A 22,465-nucleotide genomic window follows, 5' to 3' on the forward strand; every position below is an offset into this window, starting at 1 on the left:
AAATCCGCCTGCCTCTGCCTCCCAAGTGCTGGGATTAAAGGCGTGCGCCACCACCGCCCGGCGAAAAGAGAACTTTTGATAAGTTGTCATCAGAGACAGTGGATGTGTATTTGTCAAAGAATGGTTCTCAGACTCCGGGTTCTGAGAAAGATGAGCAAGGCATTGTACAGGACACTATTATAATACAATCCACTCACAAGAGACCACTTTGCGTATTCTACAGCAGTGGCTTCTACACTAGAGACTTAGAAATGCTGATGTTTAGCCTCGCTAGTAAGACTGGGCAATAGTGTCTGAGAACGGGGCCCAGGCACCTGTACTTACAAGAGCCTCTTATGATTGGGATGAAGCCACAGGGTCTATAACTAGGTGTTTACTACACCACAGTTTATGGAGATGGAAAGGTTTATTCATTTTGCTTGATTATTTTTTATTAGTTTCCATTTAAATGAAAATGGGTCAGACAGGCCATCTCACTTTAAACAATGTATTTATTTATGGGTTTGAAATGGGATCTCTATGTAGTCTTGGCTGTTGTGGAACTTCCTATGTGGACTAGGCTGGACTTAAACTCATAGACATTTGCCTGCTTCTGCCTCCCAAGTGACATAATTAAAGGCACACACTACCATACCTGGACTGACTTGTTTTTTGTGTATATAATAAAAAGTAAAGAAGTGTCTTCATCAAATTTGTTAGGCAGTATTAGAGTACTATAAAGAAATCAGTATTGTTTTTGTACAACTCTTTTATATGACCTTCCTTTACTGCAGTGGTTGACTGAAAATAGATAACATATATAAGTGTATACAAAGTTACATACATGATTGTAGTCATGGACACACATGCACATGGACACATATGTATGAGTGCATGAGCACATGCATGTGCATGCTCACATGTGTGCATGCACACACACACACGTTTTAGGTGTGGTACAGAGTCTGTGTACATATATGTAAGCTCCAGAGCAGGCCTGCCAGCTCCAGTAGAAGCTGAACTGTGCATCTGTCCACCTGCTCTGGTCATACCCAGAACCTGACTCTGAGGTCATGCACCACATGGAACATATTTTGAGTAAGTTCCTATTATAAAAAATTTCGATTGTCAGATCATTGTTTTCATTTTCTTGACATTTTTAGTTTTTTTTTAAACTTTCTTCATAATGTGTTGAGCATGATGTTATATGCATTTAATCCCTGCATTTGGGAGGTAGAAGCAGGAAGATCTCTCTGATTGTGAAGCCAGCCTGGTCTACATAGTGAATGTGAGGTCAGTCAGGGTTTTATAGAGAGATCCTGTTTCAGAAAAACAAACAAAAATGTTCACATAACGAATATCTGTGTATTTTTGGGTTCTGTAGGATGAATACCAGAAATCATTAAATGTATCAAGAAGGTTGATACATTTAACAATCATAAAATAAAATATTCAAAACCTTTGTGTTTGGAAATAACTCCAGACACAGCATCAAGAATGTTACATAAAAAGAATCAAGTGGTAGTCTGCATGACCTAGGGTTGATTTCTTAATTTACAAGAGCCTTTATGAGTAGGTAGAGACTGCTTTTTAATATGTGTGGTCGTAAGTATAGTGGAAGCAAAAATGGGAAATAATATATCCATATGTGTATGTATACATCTTCTCATACATGTATGTAGAAAGGTCTTGGTCTTTTTTTTTAAGGGAACAGAGTTTATGTTCTTAGTTATTACTGTGAGCAGAGTATGCTGTGGATTGGAGTATGAACTGATGTGGCATTGGCATATAACCTTGCAGTTTTCATCCAAGCACATTATATACATTAACTTTTGTCTTCATTCTCCTGTTAAGAATTTATCTGATGAGTAGATTCACAAAACCATAGGACATATACACCACACACATGTGCATCCAAGCATTTCTTCTAATGACCAAATCCTGGAACCCAGTTATCATTTGAGTAAGAACTTAGTATGTAGTACCCTAGAGGCATCTCTAAGGACCATTACTAAGTACAAAAGCAGGTGGTAGAACAGCGAGTGTACAACAATGCCTTTTCTGATTATAGACATGAAAAAAATCCATATTCAAATAAAAGGATCCCAATGTCTCTCAGAGGACTCCACAGGTTCTTGGCAACACATTAGCTATTTACTGCATGGTCTCTTGCTGAAGTACATATGCATATCTCATGTGGTGGTATCCCTTTTCATTAAATGTAGTATAGATTTATCATAGTATGCAGGAAGTAAATCAACAGGTCAACAGCTGGAAACACTTCTGTTTGTAGTCTATGCGACTATGTGGCAAGCCATTAAGACGCATGGATGAGTTTCCTTTCCTACTTTCTCATTCCGTTCCTTGTTTAGAGAAACCCACACTGCTTAGTAAGTACTCATAGTGCCTTGTGGTATCCAAGCATAATCCTCCCTGCTCTTCTCTGGTGTTCCAGGTCTACTCTGAGAATCATCTAGATCAGAAGGCCTGTCACAGTCATTTGGGGGCCTGGTTCCTATGGTATTAAGAAAGATTTTGATATATCAGTCATCCTACAGATTCAGGCTATCAGTGATTCTTATCAACAAGAATTGTAGTATTATTCCTAGTGGATATAGATTTTTAAAATGTGCACTGGTTTGAAAAATGAGTAGGTTTCACTGTAAGTGTAACAGGCTTTCAGAGAAGGATGATCCATAGGAGGCAAGAAGGCAATGCTGTCCAGTGGGAACCCAGAACCTGGTGTTGGTTCTAACTTCCGGAGTCTGACCCCGAATGCTTTATTTTAGGCATATGTAAGCATAGCACAATTTGGGGAGAACTTCTCTAGTGATAATTAATCATGCATGACCAACAAAGCAAACATAAATCTCTTTGAGGAACAAAATACACTAAAATAAAAATCAGATGTGGCTACGTAGAAACTTTGTAAAGTAGGCATGATACCTTCCATAAAGAGGTTCTCTAGATTGGCTGAGGAAAACAGACTTTTGACAAGAGTCTGCAGGAAGGTCCAGTGTTGTCTCTAGCCACACAGATAGTGCAAAGGTCACCAGGCTGGAAAGCACATCCGTTCCCAGCCTTCTGGGCAGATAACGAGTATCGCGTTCTTTCTCTTGAAGGAACAGCACTGTGTGTTTGACTTTCCAGATTCCCTGGTGCTTATCAGCGAGCACAAGACCTCAGTGCTTCCCGCACAAAAACTGAAAGAGTTACAAAATGCCTGTATTCTATTTTTCCCATTGCTTTAGAAGCCTGGATCTGAAGATGCTAGGAGAGAGAACAGATTGTAGGGTCAGCAAGTGGCAGGTTAGATGTTCCCAGCCTCATCCACATGGAGGTACAGATGTGCATTTAGGAAACCCTGCAAAGGATGAATTTAAGGAATTTTTAGAAACTTTAATATATTTCACTTTTTAACTGACATTCTCGGGCTAGAATGATGCTGGGTGTGTGGAAGGGGCTTACTTCAAGAACAGAGATGGCTAGTTCTGTGTGTTCATGAACCCTTAGGTCCCTTCCAGTGTCTCCAGGTGATTCCTCACGGATCACTGCTCCCAAGCCCAGAACCCTTCGATCCATCTGAACTATTTGAGTGGCTTGAAGTGAAACTTGTCTTCTGTCCTTGAAACAGTACCAGGAAATAAAATTAACTATCTGATATGCTCCCTTATACAGCTGTTAAACTCTTAATAGTGCTGAGCCTGGAAAATCAGAATCAAGGCCATCTTGCTTTTCATAATCATGGTTCTTTCATCTCAAATATGAAAGCAGTACAGAATCATTATGCAGTAATAAAACCAAGCTTGCTACAAAGAAAATTATCAACTAGTCACAGTTTAATTTGCATATATATGTATATATAAATATAAACATAAATTACTTTATTTAGTGGCATCTTTTGAACTCCTTGTGAGTGCCAGGTACTGTTGCAGATTCTAAGACTGTTACTTAGCAAGTCTAACATACTTCTTCTCCTGGAGTTGGTGTGCTAGTGGACACAACATCCTTGTACGCATGTACTTCGCCTTTACAAACAGCAATGTATTTGTACACTGACTGATGCCCTTAATACCTTTATTAAAGATATACCTATCTATCTCACATGGCTGTATTCTATCTCACATTTTCTTGGAATTTGCTTAGTAATTTGACACACGTCATCCTGTGTCACATGTTCAACAGGAGCATCTGCTGTGTGAATGGAAACACCACTTTAAGAACTCCTACTCGGTGTAGCACACATCCTCATTAGAGGTCCAGATGCATCATTTCCGAGTACATCACCCCCCAAGAAGTCTCCATACTGGAGCACACCGGCTTCATGTCCTGTCACCCCTTCTGTTCCCATTTCCTTCCATCTGTGTTTCATCTTTCCAGGGGCCTCCTTGCCTATCCCTCCAGACACTCCAGCCTTGCTTTAACCTGTAGAGCCACACTCACCAGCCCTTCTGCCTACTGAATTCTCCCAACTCAATATGCTGGCTTCTGTCTCGCCTCTGCATGATGAGCGCTGCTTTCCTTAGGCAGCTTGTTCTTGCTAAAGAACTCTCCAGTTGTTTTCTACTATAGCGCTCCATTTTAATATTTCCCATTAGCAATAAGTTGATTTTTCATTTCTACTATTTTAAAGTGTCCTCCTTTCACCCCAAAGTGGGTAAATCTTGTTTGTTGCTGTCTTTCACAAGTGCCAGACTCAGAATAAACTTTCCAGAAGTATCTATGAGTCAGAGAAAGAGGATTGTGAGGCTTAACCTTGTTTTAAAATAGATGATTAAAAAATTATCTGAGAAGAGTTTAAGCAAAATTGAGTGCTTTCTGTCATTAATTGATATTTAGACAAGAAATTTCCTTTTTTAAAACCCAGTTTGGGGCAGTGGTGGCGCATGCCTTTAATCCCAGCACTTGAGAGGCACAGACTGGCGGATTTTTGAGTTTGAGGCCAGCCTGGTCTAGAATGAGTTCCAGGACAGCCAGGGGTATACAGAGAAACCCTGTCTCAAAAAACCAAAAACCAAAACCAAAACCAAAACCAAAAACCCAGTTTGATCGTTAAAGACTTTTCTTCTTTAGCTTTATTCTGTAGAATGAAAATTTTGTATCTAGATCTATTAGAGATTGGAGCAGATGAGTACCCATCCGACTTCTTCCAGTTCCCCCTGCAGTACAATACATTTCTACTCAGCAAAGGTCTTTGCTGAAAACTGCACAGCCTTGATGTTGGGGCAGATTTTCTTCTTGGTGCAGTAGAGCTGGAAGGCTTCACAGTGGCCCAGCTGGGCAGGACAGAGGGGGCACTGGGCAGCAGAAGCAGAGTTGCATGGTCCTACCATGGCTGCAGGATGCCGAATCTTGTTGATGTGGAGCATCACTTCAGCCTGGGATTGGGAAGAGGCAGCATGGCATCCTGAGCTTGTTCAGCAGATAGATGTTTTTGGAGACCCCAACCCAGGCTTTGAAATCAAGAAATCGTGTGAATGAAGGATCTGTGGATTTGGAAGCTGTCTGAGCTGGTGTGTTCTGGGAGCCTCTGTTGAATGCTGTTCTACAGAGTTGAGCTGCCCCGGTTTTATCTCAGCCAATGGTGATGAGCTGTGTGGGTTGGGGCTTGTCTGTCATGTAGCCTCCTGCCACCTCAGTTTCTTTTGTCAGATGAAGAAAATAAAAAGTGTCTATAAGATTGGACTCAGTTCGGATTAGATGAATTGCTTCATCAAGGTTTTAGAATAATGGGTGTTAACGCATCACGTGTGTCAGTTAGCCATTAATCTAGTTCATATCATCGAACACTGCCACTTTCATCAATGATGATGAGAAAAGTGAGGTAATTTCTGAGTTATTACAATCTGTAGAGAAGATGGTATCCTGTGGATAGAAGTGTAGTTTTTAAGGAATTCAGAGTGACTCAATTTGGTTAATTATACTAAGTCAGTGTTATATCAATTTAAAATAGTGATCAAAACATCCAAATTTGGAATATCTGTTGCAATTCTGTGTACCCATAAATATTTGGAGAAACGCCTATCTTTAAATGATGTTAAAAGACTGAGTGGTCTGCATCCAGCTGTCTTAGGTCTCCTTGTAAGACAATGGGCTTTGAGTGACTTGTGGCTTGTCTGCTTCCCAGGAATGAGTTCTCATCCTCCATCCCCGCTCCAGTGTCTTTGTTCTTTTCTGATTTCTGCTGTTGATTGTGACCTAATGGGAAAGGCTGGTACACCCCAACTACATGATGCAGTTGAGATCTCTGTCTGGGTTCCCCGAGCAACTCCTCGGAATTCCGTGCTGTCTTCCTCTTCCATACGGGGGACTGCTCTCTATCCCTACTTTATAATCCAGCTGTATTGGAGCACAGGGTGGTCTTCAGTTGTTTGGTAACTAACTTCTGTTCAGCAGAGTTTGCTGGTTGTTGATGTATTGTGCTCTTTCTCTTATTATAATGAAATACTTGAGGCTAGATAATTTATAAAAAACAAAGAGTTGGTTTAGTTTATAGTTCCAGAGGTTCAAAAACTTGGCATTGTTATCAACTCACCTTTGTTCGGGCCCTTATTGTGGAAGCCATGTTAGCGAGAGCCTATAAGGGAAAGAGGTAAGGTGTGAAGGAGGAAGACAGAGCATCACCAGGTAGGGACCAGAAACAACACTCCGCCTAAGCCCCACCTCTTAAGGTCCTACCACCTTTTGGCCTGTCCTTCCTGGGGAATCAGTCTCCCAACACAGCAACCACTGGGAGACACATCACTTCTAAACCATAGTGCCTCCATCTTGCCGTATCCTTCCGGTGCCACAAAATGTCAAAGGAAAAAAAAAGTGCTAGAGAAGCCGGAGGATAGTAGATGCATCAGCCACTGTGGTTTGAAGCTAAATAACTAAGAGGATGGGACATGTCATATGTCCCACTGCCTGCCCCACTGAAGACAGACCCCAGCAAACCTTGATGAGAAGAATAGGAGAGATGCCCGCTGGTTCCCGGAAGCTCAGCCCTGCTCTGCGTTTGCACTCCTCTCTGCTTGCAAGCAGCATGCAAAGGCAGACGCTTGAGCAAGGAGAACATTAGTTCTAGGAAGAGCTGTTAATTGGACTTGTTATTCTGTTTTGAAATTCATACAACAAGTAGCCAGTGTGTGAGAAATTCATGCTGTTGGAAACTGCAAAGACTCATTTGTGTGTCTAATGAAGCTTCTGAATGCAGGCAGTTATTACTCAGAGTTTTGACTGAATGGGTAATCATGATGTATAAATTTGTGTAATTGCTTAACTAAGCAAGTAGCTTTTTGTCACTTCTAGATAATAATTTTATTGAGAAAGTAAATACCCTCCCTTTCTCTTCCTGTCGGTCACACCCATCAGTTCGCAGGCTTTAATATTCATGTGCACTTGCCCTTGTTCTTCGTTCTTCCATGAACTGGGCCCTGTTATTTTCCTCCTGGAAGGAAGGATGGAGCGATGGAGGGAGGGATCTTTCCAGGGGGAAACCTGCTACTGAAGTGTCTGCTTCTATGCATATCTAGCCTATGCTTCTGGCCTGTGCACATTCATCTCCCAGGGACTCATTGATTTTTGCGCTGTTGTATTCACACACACACACACACACACATACCAACCACACAACCCACACACACACACACATACCAACCACACGACCCACACACACACACACACATACCAACCACACAACACACACACACACACACACACACACACACACACACACACACATACACACACACAAATTGTTAGCATGTACTTATCTTCTTTCTGTTTTTTCCCCCTCCCCGAAGGCTCAAAATGCCCAGCAGCTCCATGAACGAATACAGTCATCAAGTATGGATGCCAAGTTGGAAGCCCTGAAGGACTTGGCCAGCCTCTCCCGGGATGTTACCTTTGCTCAGGAGTTCATCAACCTGGATGGCATCTCACTCCTCACTCAGATGGTGGAAAGTGGCACTGAGTAAGCATGTTTCATCCTCATGTCTCCCTCTGTCCACTCTAGAACTGAGGTATCTGCTACCTTCTTTATTCTGGCAGGCTCAAGCTTTAAAGACTAGGCATGGACCAGACTCTGTGAAAAGTGGCTTGAACATATCAGCAGGTCAGGTTTTGTGATTCTCATAGCTGTGTTCTTCACACACTGGTTATATGGTGGAACATACTAAGAGCCCCTGAACACCTGAATTTTCACAATACTGAGGTACATTAAATATATGGCCTCAAAAGGCCTAGCCCGCATTAAACCTATCATTCTCTATAATTCTCAAACTCCTTGCTTATCCAAAGTAGCTTCCTCTCTGTGCCTAGAATAAAAATCAGAGTGTGGCCATATGTTTTGGAACAAGTCTGATCCAGCTTTCAATGTGTGAGAGAGAATCCTGATCATCAGATGCCAGTGGGAAGGAAGAGGACGAACGCTTGTCCACCAGGTTGCTTGCTGGAGGCATGGACAGCACGGGACAAGGCCAATTCAGTTAGTTACATAACAGTGCATGAATAAGGACAGCTTTAGAGTAAGAGTAGGAAGAGTCACGGAGAACTGGGGCTTGAGACTGGTTCTTTGACTCTCCTTCCATTCTTAGGAATACAAAGAACAAATGGACCGTTGTAGTCATTGGAGACCTGTGTGGTTTCTTCTCCCTCCTCTTCCTGGCTCTCCTTCCTCCCACACTTGGTATCATTTAACCTTTGCAGTTAGCATTAGTGAAAGATTCTTTGTTTTTCATTCAAAGATAGTATGGTTTTACAACAACATGAGCCTCCCCTAGCCTACAATGTTTTCTAGAGTTTAGAATTGGGAATCTTGTCATGTAGACAAGTAGAGAAAAATTTCTAAGCCCGAATAAGAAAACCAAATCAAGTCTGAGAACATTAACAAGTGTTGGCGATCTGGACAAGGCCACTGAAGGCATAGCCCTTGGCTGCTGTTTTGTTTTGTGTGATGCATAAACTCCTCTTCAGACATGGTGGCCCTTCAAACAGCCAGGACGACATTGAGAATGAGTTGGCAGCATGGGATTTGACCAGGAAGAGAAAGTGCTCCAGTGATAGAAGTGTCAGAGGAAATGCAGGATGGGTGTTGTTACAGCTGCTTTTCTGTTGCTGTAAGAAAATACCCTGACAGAAAGGAGAGGTTGTTCAGTGGTTAAGAGCCTATACCACTCTTTCAGAGGACCCATCTCAGGCTACCCACACAACCAGATATAAATCCAGTTCCAGGGGTTCTGGTACATTTTTAAGGACTTTGATGGCACCCACACTTACAAGAGCACATAGTGCGTGCGTGCCACACACACACACACACACACACACACACACACACACACACACTTAAAAATAAAAGTAAAGTTTTTTTTTTAAGCAATTTAAGGGAGAAAAGCTTCAGCGTGACTCAGTTCCAAGGTGAAGCCAGTCACGGTGAAGCTGAGGCAATGCTGCTCACATTGCATCCACAGTCAGAAGCTTAGAGTGGGGAATGTCTGGGCTCAGCTGGCTCACTTTCTCCTTTTTGTACAATCTAGATTCCTAGCTGTGGGAATGGTTGGTAGGTCTTTGTACATCAATTAATCTGATTCAAACAGCTTGTCAGAGGCATGTTCAGAGACCCATCTACAAGGTGATTATAAAGCTCATCAAGTTCATGTTGATTATCACAGGCTTCCCCACCCATCCTCTTATTTTGGATTCTAGTGAGCCATGGAGAATAGAATCTCTTTTGACTGGAATGAGTATGTCCTTACCATATCTCCTCACCAGATGGCCACTGATCCTCCTGGACACAGTGAGCCTTTGGGGCTTCTGTTTCAGGGACATTTTTTAACATGCTAGATTAAGGTAGAAAGCTGTTACTATACTTGCTGATTATGTCTCAGTGGTAATATTGGCAAGGGGAATGCTCTCGTAGCAAGGGTGATACCAGCTGCTAAGAGTAAGTAGGTTTTTAATCTATGCCAAGGTATCTGGGCACTTCAGTGTCTTAATCTTTACAGTTTGAATCAGTTGTGTGCAGACATTTGAATTTACAAGGCTGGCAATCATAATTACATCTTGAATAGTAAAGGCCCCCAAGTCAGGGGTCCATGTGTTAATGTATCAGGAATACAGGGTTGTGGCTGGCCAATGTGTTTGGTCAATGAAGCCTGCATATCCAGACTCTCTCCATTCTAGTTTCCCATGCCATCGGTCAGCTAAGAGTTCCATAACACAATTCCAGAGACTGGTAGGTTAAGCAACAGAATTGCTCCTCCTCCCACTTTTCTGAAGGTTGTTAACTGTGGTTTATTTCTTCTGAGGTCTGTCCTTACCATACAGGTGGCTGCCTTCTCCCTGTGTTCTCACGTGCCTTCTCACATGCTTACACATCCTAGTACCTCCTCATGTTCATACAAAGAGACACCTGTCAGATTGGATTAGATGCCATTTGGATGGCTTCCTTCCAAAGTAACCAGCCCTTGCAAGGCCCCATCTCCAGCTGAAGTTCCATCCTGAAGTACTGGAGGTTGCAGCTTCCCCATAGGAATTTTGGGGAGGTCACAGTTCAGCCTGGAACACTCATCAGAGGATCACTACCATTTTTGTTGGTCAAGAAAAGCATGTACAGATGGATATTGTGGACATACCTTGTTAAGATTCTTACATCTCACCTATCCTATTGCCTTTCTCCAGGGATTATTGTAGCCTGGTGTTATTCAGAGTAATCCCTATGCCTAGCTCCAGATTGTCAAGGCAGATCTTAGTCATATCATGGCGCTCATTTACACTGAGGGAGGATGTCAACACCAGATGTTCCTTGGGAACAAACAATACATTTTAATATGCGAGCAGTACATTTCAGTATTTATTTTTATTTTCCAAAGAACACTAATTAACAAGGCAATCACTTGTATTCAGCCATTGAGACTTGACATGTACTGTCAAGTTTCAGACTGTTTAAGCAGCAGGAGACCAGATCTTGGATGACTTGACTTTTGCATTTTCCTTCCACATTCCCATCTTGCCACTTTTCTGGAAAGAGGGGACATGTCTTGGGATTCCTTCTGCGTCTGCTTACTGTTTTGCATAAAATCAAAGCCATGCTGTTTTTGAAGAATAAGGAAGGAGGCATGAAATTCCAAGGCCTCTTTTCTCCCCTTTGCCAATCCCACATCTCAGGTGATTTATTTGATCCCCAGACACTTTTCTGATCTTTTGCTCAAATGAAAAAAAGCAAAGAAAAAGCCATTTTTTTCCTTATAAGTAAAGTGAATTCTTGGTTGAACATAGAGCAAGACTTTAATTAATTACCAGGAAACTTCACAGTAGAAACCCCTGCAGCTGGAAAGCCGTTCCGTCATGCTTTCCGAGGCAGAGAGCTTGCTGGGAAATGTGGATGTTTCCCTAGTGGGGTTTGTGGAAAGTCTTAGGAAATACTGAAGAGAGAGCAGTGAAAAATTTCTCCTCACTTGTATTAGTGATGCCATTCAGACAGCTCTAGCTACTTGCCATTACCCTGGGCTTTCTTAAGGTCCCTCCCTGGCTGGTGCCTGGAGAGGCTTGGGGTGAAATCCCTAACAAAGAGGAGCACAGTGTCATGTTGGCAGAGAAGCAGGGCTGAAAGCCTGGAATGAATGTTTCCATCTCTGTGGAGTGTTGAAATTTTACCCCTGCATTCTAACTGAAGCAGGTATAAATAACGGTTGTGGGAAAATACATTGGCCAACACAAGCAGTGGGGAAGGATGTTAATGAATGGTGGAGAACAAACGATGACTGACTCTTCAGAGACTGGAAATAATATCTCTGACTTTATTCCAGAGAAGAAAAAGATGTGTCATTCAGTCAAATCTCTCTCCCTCTCCCTCTCTCCCTCTCCCTCTCCCCCTCTCTCTCCCTATCCCTCTCTCTCTCCCTCTCCTTCTTTCTCTTTGTCACACACACACACACACACACACACACACACACACACACACACACACACCACTCAACACCCCTCCCCTATTCAGTGGCCAGTCATTGCTGGGGACAGACAACAGAGGACTTTTCCAAGAATGGAGGGCAGAACACTTAGCGTTTCCTTCCTACTTGGCAGTTTGAAGGGAACATGACACCATAAGAATCTGAGTAAGCCAGAACCCCGCCCTGGACAACCCAGCCAAGACTAAAGAAAGCAATTCTCTGCTTCTCAAGAGCCCAGTCTTTATTACAATTAACTTATTCTTTATGAAATCATATTTATTGTTAAATAGATACAAATATATGGAAGGAAAAAGATAAGAATGCTTACAAGCAGCCATGTTTGTTATCTTCATGTATCACCATTGCTATTTTAAATATACATATGCATAAGATTTCTGTTATTCTTTACTTTATTGTAATTTTCCACATATGCCTTTATTTTTAGAAAATAGTTGAAGTGCAGTTGATATGCAGATAATACACTAAATCAAAGAATACACATAGTGGTTAATTGTACCTGTACTGTAAGGGATATCCATAATTTTCATATTTTTGTGATCATGTTTTTTGATCTTTTTCTGATTACTTCTTTTGAACTCACCACTGTGACTACTTAAATACTTTATAAGGAGTAGAGAGATAGTTTAGAAGAAACGAGCTTAATTTTGCAGAGGACCCTGGTCAGTTCCCAGCACCCACATCAGGAAGCTCACGTCTGCCTGTATCTCTAGTTTCAAGGATTCAGAGGTTTGCTGGCCTCTGAGTACCTGCAAACATGTAGGCACATAAACTCAACCACACATTACACACACACACACACACACACACACACACACACACACACACACACGTCTTTAGATTACTTTGTTAGAATAAGACTACTGGCTTATAGAATATAGAAATTTTAAACTATTTTCCAGTAAGAACAATTCAGCAGCTTGTGGGGATATCCTGATACTTTATTGTTCGTTTGAACACCTATCTGTCCTATATATTTTCTAGTGTTCCTAGGAATATTGACACATTCCAGGGGCTCTCTCTAAACTGTGAAGTTAATAGTTGACTAACTCATTGGGCTGAGATTATTTCTCATAAATTTAGCTTTTTTTATAAAAGGACATTTCCAAAATCATTTAGTGATATGGAAAGCCCTTGTGTAATTATCTTTAAAATATCATGTATCCAGTCATTCCATCCATTGCCAGGTGCTGTGTGCATGTGTTGTGTAGAAGTTGCTACTGTAGTGTCAGAGTAAATGTCATTCCTCAAATTGGTGTTGCTTTCCTGAACTGGAGCTGTTTCCTCTTCTGAGTATTGTAAGGTTGTGGTGGAAATAACTGTGCACACTGATGGCGCTGTAGCTTTGGAGTTGTTGACACCCACACTGGGGAACATTTGTAGACCCCACTCCTTTAGTCAAGTATGTGTTCTTTGAGTGCTGACACAGAGGGGTGTGTGTGTGTGTGAGAGAGAGAGGATCGAGGAGAGCGAGAGAGGGAGTCTAAATTCTATATTCTAGTGTAGAAGTAGTTTCATGATGTTTCAGAGTAACAGAACAGAAAATCAAAAATCCAAATACATTGGTGAAATCATCAGAGAGTCAGGTTACAGTAAAGTTGGAAAGCCTATTAGATGCCTCTGAGGTTATGTGATGCCACTCTTAGCTTTTGGGTTGGTAGAGACTCACGGTCTGCTAATTTAATATATTTTAAAAAGTTTCACCTGACAGTCACAAGGATATTAGGTCAGGCACTCAAGTGAGAAGAGAACGGTTAATAATAATGATAATAATCAGTACATTAGTCTTGCAACTGCTTCAGTGGAAGCTTGTTTCCAGGAACTTTCTAGAATATTCACCAATAGGCTGGCTCAATAGTAGTTTGTTAAAGATACTCTTCAGAGAGAGGTAGCCTTAGGACTCTCATGTAAATGGACATGACCATGCATTAAAAGAATTTACTTTACTCATAGAATATGAGGGAACCAGACAGGCTGAAATATTTTCAAAAAAAAAAAAAAAAAGTCAAGAGCCCAGATTTATAGGGAGCAAAGGAATGTGGAGAGGTATTGCAAGTGGATACAAACTGGTTTTCCACAAGTCTGAGGAAGCCAATTAAATCACTACCAGACAGGACAATAGTATTGTTAGTTATCTAGAGGATACAAATTTGTAAAATGCCTTCAGGTCAGCTTAGGAGAGCCTGATAGTGCAGAAGGCTGTGGTGCACACATTTGCACAGTTGTCCATGGAAACCTGAGTGTTTTCCTCCAGCTTTATCTACTGTTTACTCAAGATCAGACCCATAGCCTCTCCCTTATCAAAAATACCTGTTGGGTCCTTTAAAATTTGGTCCTCTTGAGGCCACATGATGTCTCTGTTACATTTGGCCACTTGATTAGGTCTAGGTTATCTTTATTGTGCATTTCTTTAACATTTGAATTGATTAATAAATGATTTGTATGAAATCATGAAAAATTGAACCTGTCACCTCAGTTTCACTTCAGATCTGAAGTCCTTTTCTGAATGACTTGTGTCCGTGATGGTTCCCCCATGAGCGCTCTGCAGCAGTACCGTCTCTGCATGGTGTAGTGCCTTCCCTCTGTAGCGTCAGCTCTACAGTCTAGTGTTCATTTGTTTTATCCTTTGTTAATGAGATGTTGGCTAGCTCCTTGTCATTTTTGTATAACTATTCTAGATGTGAGTTCAAGGATGTCATGTTGGTATTTTAAATTGGCCGTGGTTAGCACAGTGACAAAAACGAAGGTTCATAAATCAGGTTTCTATGACTACCCCAGAGGTTTTGTCCTTAAAGTTTATGGCCACATCACCCTTTACAGCCAAACAGATCCTTTATTCTTGTTTGTTCAGTAGGCAGTCCTCTGTCACTAGTGTTATTTATTGCATGATTCTCTTCTTCCAGGCTTGGCGGTGGCTCTGCAGTCTCTGTGTCTGTGTGTCTGTCTCCCATTATTTTCAGAACATTGTTTTCTTTTTTGGGCGCTCTACAATATTCCCTTTATTTAGCTTTTTTTTAAACCTTAGGCCTAACATGACACATTTTCCAAAGAACTTCTATTTCCCTGTTGTTCCACTGGGTTCTTCTTTGTTTTGTTTAGTTTTTCGAGGCAAGGTTTCTCTGTTTAGCCCCGGCTGTCCTGGAACTCACTCTGTACACCAGGCTGGCCTCGAACTCAGAAATCCGCCTGCCTCTGCCTCCCAAGTGCTGGGATTAAAGGTGTGCGCCACCACTGCCCGGCTTCCATTAGATTCTTATAATGTCCTTAGCATATGTCTGCTTAGGATAGTCTTCCTTACTTCTTTGATTCTGCCAATGACTTTTTGATAAAGGAAGTAAAATAATACATGTTATTTTAAATAAATGAAAGGAAGAGAACAAACTTACTTTTCTGTTTAATTAGATAGAGTTTAATTTTCATGTTGCTATTGGGTTTCTGGAGGAATTGTCAGCAGTGTGAGAACAGACACAGCCAGAGTAAGATATACACCAGTGTAGGTATGGGCCCCCCAAGAAGACTCATGATTAATTATCTTAGTATTTGGCATGCATATCATTTTGCTAAGAATCCATTTTTCTCTCTCCTCTCATTTCATAAGTGAAATAAGTGAGCATGCTTTGGAGACTCTTAACCTGGAATTAGGTTCTGGTAAGGAGACAAGGCCAGGATCCACTGTGCTTTCACAGGGATTGATAACACGCTCCACCTTGCAAATGGGCTCCTAGTGAGAGTCTAGAAAACTGCAGCTTATATCTAGGAAGGAAAAATGCTAAAGCAGTTGTTAAAGTGTGGGATTCTTCTTTATTGACAAGAGACTTCAGCCTTATCCCTTGGTCTGTTCCCTTCTCACGTACCCCCAACTTTCCCCATCATTTTTTCTTACCTCAGGGTTATATTTAGATATAGACTGTAATTTCTCTTGAAGAGTGAAATCATTGAGCAACTGCTTTAAGTACATGAGAGTATGCATTTGAACGTCTGTCCCTTTCTCCTCATGCCAAGCCCTGCTCTTCAAAGAATTGAAAAGGCAACAAGCTTAGACATGGAATGGCCTTTGTCACTGAAGATGAGGAAAAGAAATCACATGCCAGGCAGGCTCCTATAAGTATCCTAAAAGTTAGATGATTGTGGAGGGGAGGGATATATGAGAAACGAGGTAATAAATTCAAAAGACTAGTGAAAACAAATCATTTTTTAAAAAATCACACCAGGGTATTTATTCGCAAGCTCAAGCTTGGGGCTTAACTCACCACCAAGAGTTGAATCTGGATATACATCTGGGAGATCCCTTTCAGACAACATCCCTTTCAGGAAACAAGAGAGATTGCCCCCATGGATCTTATAATAAGACCACGAGATACATACCACTTTTTTGTTGAGCAACATGGTTTGAAAGCTTTTAAAACAAAACGTTTTTTAAAAGATTTATTTTATGTGTAAGAGTTCACTGTAGCTGTCTTCAGACACACCATAAGAAGGCATCAGACGCCATTATAATGGTTGCGAACCACCACGTGTTTGCTGGGAATTGAACTCAGGACCTCTGGAAGAGCTCTTAACAACTAAGCCCTCTCCAGCCTGGGAAAGCATTTTTAATATACCATTTTTGTAAAAAGTGACAGTGACTCAGAGAAAAAAACAAAAATGGCTGGAAGGCTTACCTGGCACAAAACAGTGTCTTCTCAGGTTACTCAATCATGAGCAATCCCTGTCTCTCCCCTTCCCAAATGACCATCTCATTGGTTTAGGACACAAAGCCGAATCTAAGAAATAATCTGGAGTTTGGGACTTCTTCCTTTCTTTCTAGTAGTGTGCTCAGTCACATAGTAGATGACCTGGAACTTTCCAAGTCTCAGAATTCTCAGAGAAGCATGCACCAGCTTTAGCTGGAGGAGAGAGGTGTCCAGTGCCTCTTACTTATCCGTAACTCTGATGAACTCCAAGCACACCTTACACTGAAAGTGCACCATCACAGTCTGCTTCTTAGAGGTGTGACCAGCTGTAGGGAGGGATAGACACTAGACAGTCAGTCTAGAGATGGGATGGCCTGGTCCAGTACTGTGGTCCAGTAGACCCCAGACAGATTTAAAGCTGGATGTATCTGCCTGACTTCAGGAATGGAAGGTGCCTTGAGAGAATTAGAGCCTTTTAAGACTATACCTGTGCCTTCTTGAGCTTAGGAGGTTTCTGCTGCCTCCCAAATTTCTTTTTCTCAGTTTAGTAATCCTAACACTGAGGCTGAGGCAAGAGGGTAGGATGGTTGCAAAAGTGCCCGGTTCCATGAGAGAGTCTTAAAAGGAGTAAGCATAAAGTATTTTAAAATACTTGAAACATTTAGAAGCCCACGTGTCCTTTGTTCAGTCAGGTTTGTCTGTGGCAAGCTCCATCCCAAACCTCACTCATAGCTTCCTGTCTATCATGGTTCCTACACTGGCTCTCAAGAGATGAAGACATTGCAATCGGTGCGGACTTTATTGAAGAAAGAAAAAAAGTTACTTCTAGTCTAGTCCTTTTGTCACAGCTTAACGCATTGCAAAGTCACCCTTACTTGCTTCCTGGAGTTTCTTTCTCCATTGAACATGGCTGCTTGATTTCTGACTGTTACCATTGTTAGTCAAATGATTACTATGGCTCACGTTTTTAGATGGATAAGTGTTTCTACTGGCCTGTTTGTAATCCTGAATTTTTTTCTAGATCGGTTTCTTACATGAAAATCACTGTTTTGAAGCTCATATGTGTGTTCTTAATTTTGCAGACGATACCAGAAGTTGCAGAAGATTATGAAGCCCTGGTAAGGATACATCTACTAATGTGATTTCATACTTTATTTACTGTTCCTAATTAAATCCCGACCTTTCATTTCATAATTACACATCTAGATATTTTGAGTGTTTCCCCCTTTTGTTTGATGTTCTTTTAAACAATTTAAGATAATTTTTTAAAAAAATTCCTTTTGTTATTTACTGTGGCACAAAGAGTATTTTATGATTGTTATCACTAAGTGATCAAAGCTGAATTGCTCTTTTCCTTGAGCAATGATAGGTGTAATTTTATGCATTACTTCAAATAAGATGCTCTCCTTTGTGGCCTGTGTGTTGTTGAACATTAGAGTCTTTGACTTTCTTCAGTCACTCGGAAAGCAAGTGATTCATATTGAAAAACGAAACAAAACAGGATTTGCACATAGAATGAAAATTATTTAAGTCTGTAAAAGAAAGTTTTCTCACCCATCTCCTACATATTAAATCATGTGCATGATAGTCATGTCTGAAGATGTTAGAGGTTATCTTTTGAAAAAGATGTTTTCCTTACTATTTAGAATTTACTAGTTTATAAAAATATGATCATTTGCATATCTCATCACCTGCCAACTTCCCCTCTGTGGCCTGACATAACCACTTCCCAATGTGTTTCATGCTTGCTTTTGTGTTTGTATGTTTTGATAACCACTAAGTCCAATTAGCTCTGTCCATACATACAGAGAGGGTCATCCACTGGAACATGAATGACCTCCCAGTGGTCATACCCTTGAAATAGAATAATTTTCCCTTACTTCTCTGCTACCAACTGTTAGTAGCTCCTCAATAAGGGGTGGGTGCTGGAGAGTTCCTCTCCCATCTGTGCAAGAATTTTGGTTGGCTTGACCTTGTGCAGTCTTGCTCCAGGTAACCACAGATGTGTGTTCATGAGTTTTATAGCCATATCATGTCTAGTAGATAGCATTTCATAGAAGTTTTTCCCATTTTCTGGTCCTTTCATTCTTTTTGTTTCCTACTTTGCAAAGTTTCCTAAATGTGTGTGTGTGTGTGTGTGTGTGTGTGTGTTTCTGTCTATCTGTCTGTCTTTGTAAGGATGTCCTATTTAAAGATTTATTTGTTTTATTTTATGTATATATGACTGTATACCAAATGTGTGTCTATCTGCTATAGAAACCAGGAGAGGGAGTTGGATGTCCTGGAACTGGGGTTTGTAAAATTGGGGTTTTACAGGTTTTTTTAAGCCACCATATATACATATTTGGAACTGAATTTGGGTCTTCTAGAAGAACAGGAAATACCTCTAACTATGGATAATCAAAGGCAATGACAATCAACCTGTGTTGCATTAGAGACTTCTGGAGTTTCCTTGGCCAGTAATTCATAGGTAGATCACCAAGGCCTTATACTGTGATTCTCATTTAATAACCCATGTCTTGAGGGATTAGTGCTGTCCATCTATGGACAGTCTAATTCTGTTGGAACTAGTTTTAGAATTACATTTTGTAATTAGCTTATTGACTAGTCTGTTTCCATAAGGCCTTTCCACAGATCCTTAGTCTTGGTAACCCATCCAACAACCTCCTCCTATCCCTTATCTTTCTAACCCATCTCTGCTTAGGCCTTTATTCCCACTATCCCCAGCTTCTTCTTTCATATCACGTTTATTCTACTGTCTTTCCAGTTAAACTTCTCTCTGGTGAGCTGGCGAGATAGCTCAGCAGTTAAGAGTGAATATACACAGTGCTCTTCTGGAGATCTGAGCTTGCTTTCAAGCACCCACATTTGGCAAGGTCACAATTGCCTATAACTTCAGATCCAGAAACCTAACACTTGTTATGACTGCAGGTACTCCCACAGATATACACAGGTACACATATAGATAGAAAGATAGGTAGGTAGGTAGGTAGGTAGGTAGATAGATAGATAGATAGATAGATAGATAGATAGATAGATAGAAGATCCATTTGCCGCTGCCTCCCCAATAGTGGAATTAAAGGTGTGTACCACTGTCTCCTGGCTTGGTTTCGAATATCAAGTCTCCAGACAGAATATTGTTTACCCAACCCTGTAGTGTGAATTATCCCCACTACTTCCACAAAGAAGGAGTATTACTTTGGGAACTCTTGTATATGAAACTATAATAGGGTGGAATTGAATAATATATTTATAGCATAAAGTTTCTAAATTTTATTTTTACGCATATTTTTAGTACAGTAGGGACACTTAGGTAAAACAGGAGAAACCATCTTTTATGTATCTTGAACATGCCATCTCAGTAATAAAGCCATTACTTTTAATATCCACTTCAGTCCACCATATAAGCCTGAACAATGAGGATCTGTTCTGTGTATAGAGATTAAAATCAGATGGCAGAGCTAGGAAGAAAAGTTGCCTTTAGCCTCCTACAATTTACCAATGTAGGAGAAATTGGGGTTCTTAACCAAATATATTTTCTTTGAAATTTGCCAGCTAATTTTAACTTTTCTCTTGTTGAACTGCTGAAAACCTTGATGGTGTTCTTTTGTCATTTATGGACAAAAGTCTCTAACTAGGGCCCTGGTTCTGCTATAACAATGTAATATGATTAGACTAGCACAGATTATGATGAGAAAGATCTAGATTGACTGTTATAATAAAAAAATCTATAAATACTTGTTTGATGATACTAATGGAAGAACATAGAAGGAATCTCCTTAGGGGTAAAAAAAAAAAGGGCTTCAGTGAGATTGGTTTGTTTGCTTCAGTTTATAACAGGATACTTGCTGGTCCCAGTGAGGTGCAGTGTTAGCCTGTTACCAATTTGGAGCTAACAGACAGCTAGAATATTAATGAGAATCCATGGAGTTGGGGGAAGCTGAGATTATGCAAGATGCCACACCTTATGACTTGTTTAGGAATCCATCATATACTACTGCAATGTAAATGTGTGTGTGTGTGTGTGTGTGTGTGTGTGTGTGTGTGTGTGTGTGTAGAACCTCCAGAAAGCCTGGTTTAAATAAAAACAAACAAACAGAAAGAAAAAAAAACAGGTCCTGACTGAAAGCTGAAAGGATTGTTCAGAGTTGTGAGCTGTCAGTCACTGCAGAGTGTAGTTGAGCTAACCTACTAGAACAAAAGTCTGAATTAGGAGGACTGACAGTCTTATTCAGTGCCTAGTATACAATTCTCTACCTTGCTCTCTGTTATTAAGACTGACCCATAGTTAAAAGAGGGAGAAAAATACTTAGTAGAAAATCAATCCAAAGATGGCCAGATATTAAAATTGACAGATGAAAATTATTAAACCTTTGATGACAGTAGTAGTAGCAGTAGTAGTAGTAGTGGTAGTAGTAGCAGTAGTTTTGTTGTTATTGGTGGTGGTAGTGGTAGTGGTAGTTAGATGGTGGGTTGGGTATGTGTATATATGACAGAGGTGAGAAATAGTGGGTTAAGGAGGGCAGTGGTAATGTGAATATGAACAGAAGTAAAATGAAAAACTTTGGGAAAATGTCATAAATAAAGTCATTACTTAAGCAGAAATTAGTAATAATAAAAATATGTTTAGGGGCTGGAGAGATGGCTCAGCGGTTAAGAGTACTGACTGCTCTTCCAGAAGTCCTGAGTTCAATTCCCTGCAACCACATGGTGACTCACAACCATCTGCAATGGGATCTGATATTTTCTTATGGTGTGTCTGAAGACAGCTACAGTGTACTCATATAAATAAAAATTAAGAAAAAAATTTAAAATAAAATAAAGTAAAATTTAAAAAAATATGTTTAAAGTAAAGTGTTAGTATATTGAATGAACTTTTGGGAAATCTCTACAGAGAAATAGAGAACATGCAGCACAAGCAGATATCACTTACAAAAACTAAAAAAGTGGAGACTGAAGAGATGACTTAGTGGTTAAGATCACTGGCTGCTTTTCTACAGGACATGGGTTCAAGTCCCAGAACCCAAATGGCAGCTTACAGCTGTTTGTATTCCAGTTGCAGGGCACCTGATGCCCTCTTCTGGCCTTCATGATCACTACATGCAACTGGGGCACAGATTTCCATGTAGGTGTAAGGAAAACCCTCAAAAAATTTAAAGTGGTTAAAAAGAAAGAAAGAAAGAAGTGGTTAAAAAGAAAGAAAGAAAGAAAGAAAGAGAAAGAAAGAAAGAAAGGAAGGAAGAATAAAAAGGGTGAACAAAGAAAAAACCCACAAAGCCTAAAAAATACAGTAGTTAAAATGAAAAATTCACTTTGTGGAATTGAAAGTTGCAGTGTGACCTAGTGTTGAAATATGTAATTTCAGGCTGAAAATAGAAAACTGAATAGTAAATAATTTACCTATGAGGTAAAAAATAGCATTTCAAAAGGACTCTCAAAAGGAGAGAAAAAATGTATAGGACAGAAAAATATTTGTAAATCATTACAGGAAAAAAAATTCATAGAGATATATAAATTCACAGTTAGGAAACTTATGAAGCCCATGGAAGATAAATACAAAAGAAATTATACCTGGGAATATAAAAGCTTCTGAAGTTCATGTTAAAATCTTCAGGGCAGCCAAGGAAACAGAACTTACTACATTACAGTCATAAAAATAAGAGTGAAGGCTGAGTTCTCACTAGAAATAATGAAGACCAGAAGGCAACATGTGAAGAAGAAGAAGGAGGGAGAGGGTGACAAGGAGAAGAAGAAAAAGGAGGAGGAGGAGAAGGAGGAGGATGAGGAAGGGGAGGAACAGGAGGAGAAGGAGGAGGAGGAGGAAGAGGAGGAGGAGGGGAAGGAGGAGGAAGGGGGGAGGAGGAGGAG

General features: G+C 40.5%; 1 protein-coding gene across 5 annotated transcripts in view; it reads left to right on the forward strand.

Annotated features, from left to right (window-relative positions):
• Elmo1 (engulfment and cell motility 1) overlaps nucleotides 1-22,465 on the forward strand; it is a 530,953-nt gene that overhangs the window by 153,792 nt on the left and 354,696 nt on the right. For all 5 annotated transcript variants that reach the window (XM_031359616.1, XM_031359615.1, XM_031359617.1 and 2 more), the window contains exons 6-7: nucleotides 7,764-7,933; nucleotides 17,680-17,715. In XM_031359616.1, coding sequence (XP_031215476.1) covers nucleotides 7,764-7,933; nucleotides 17,680-17,715 — 206 coding nt within the window. The remainder of the gene's footprint in view (nucleotides 1-7,763; nucleotides 7,934-17,679; nucleotides 17,716-22,465) is intronic.

This window comes from Mastomys coucha, unplaced genomic scaffold, assembly GCF_008632895.1.
Source record: "Mastomys coucha isolate ucsf_1 unplaced genomic scaffold, UCSF_Mcou_1 pScaffold7, whole genome shotgun sequence".
NCBI lineage: Eukaryota > Metazoa > Chordata > Mammalia > Rodentia > Muridae > Mastomys > Mastomys coucha.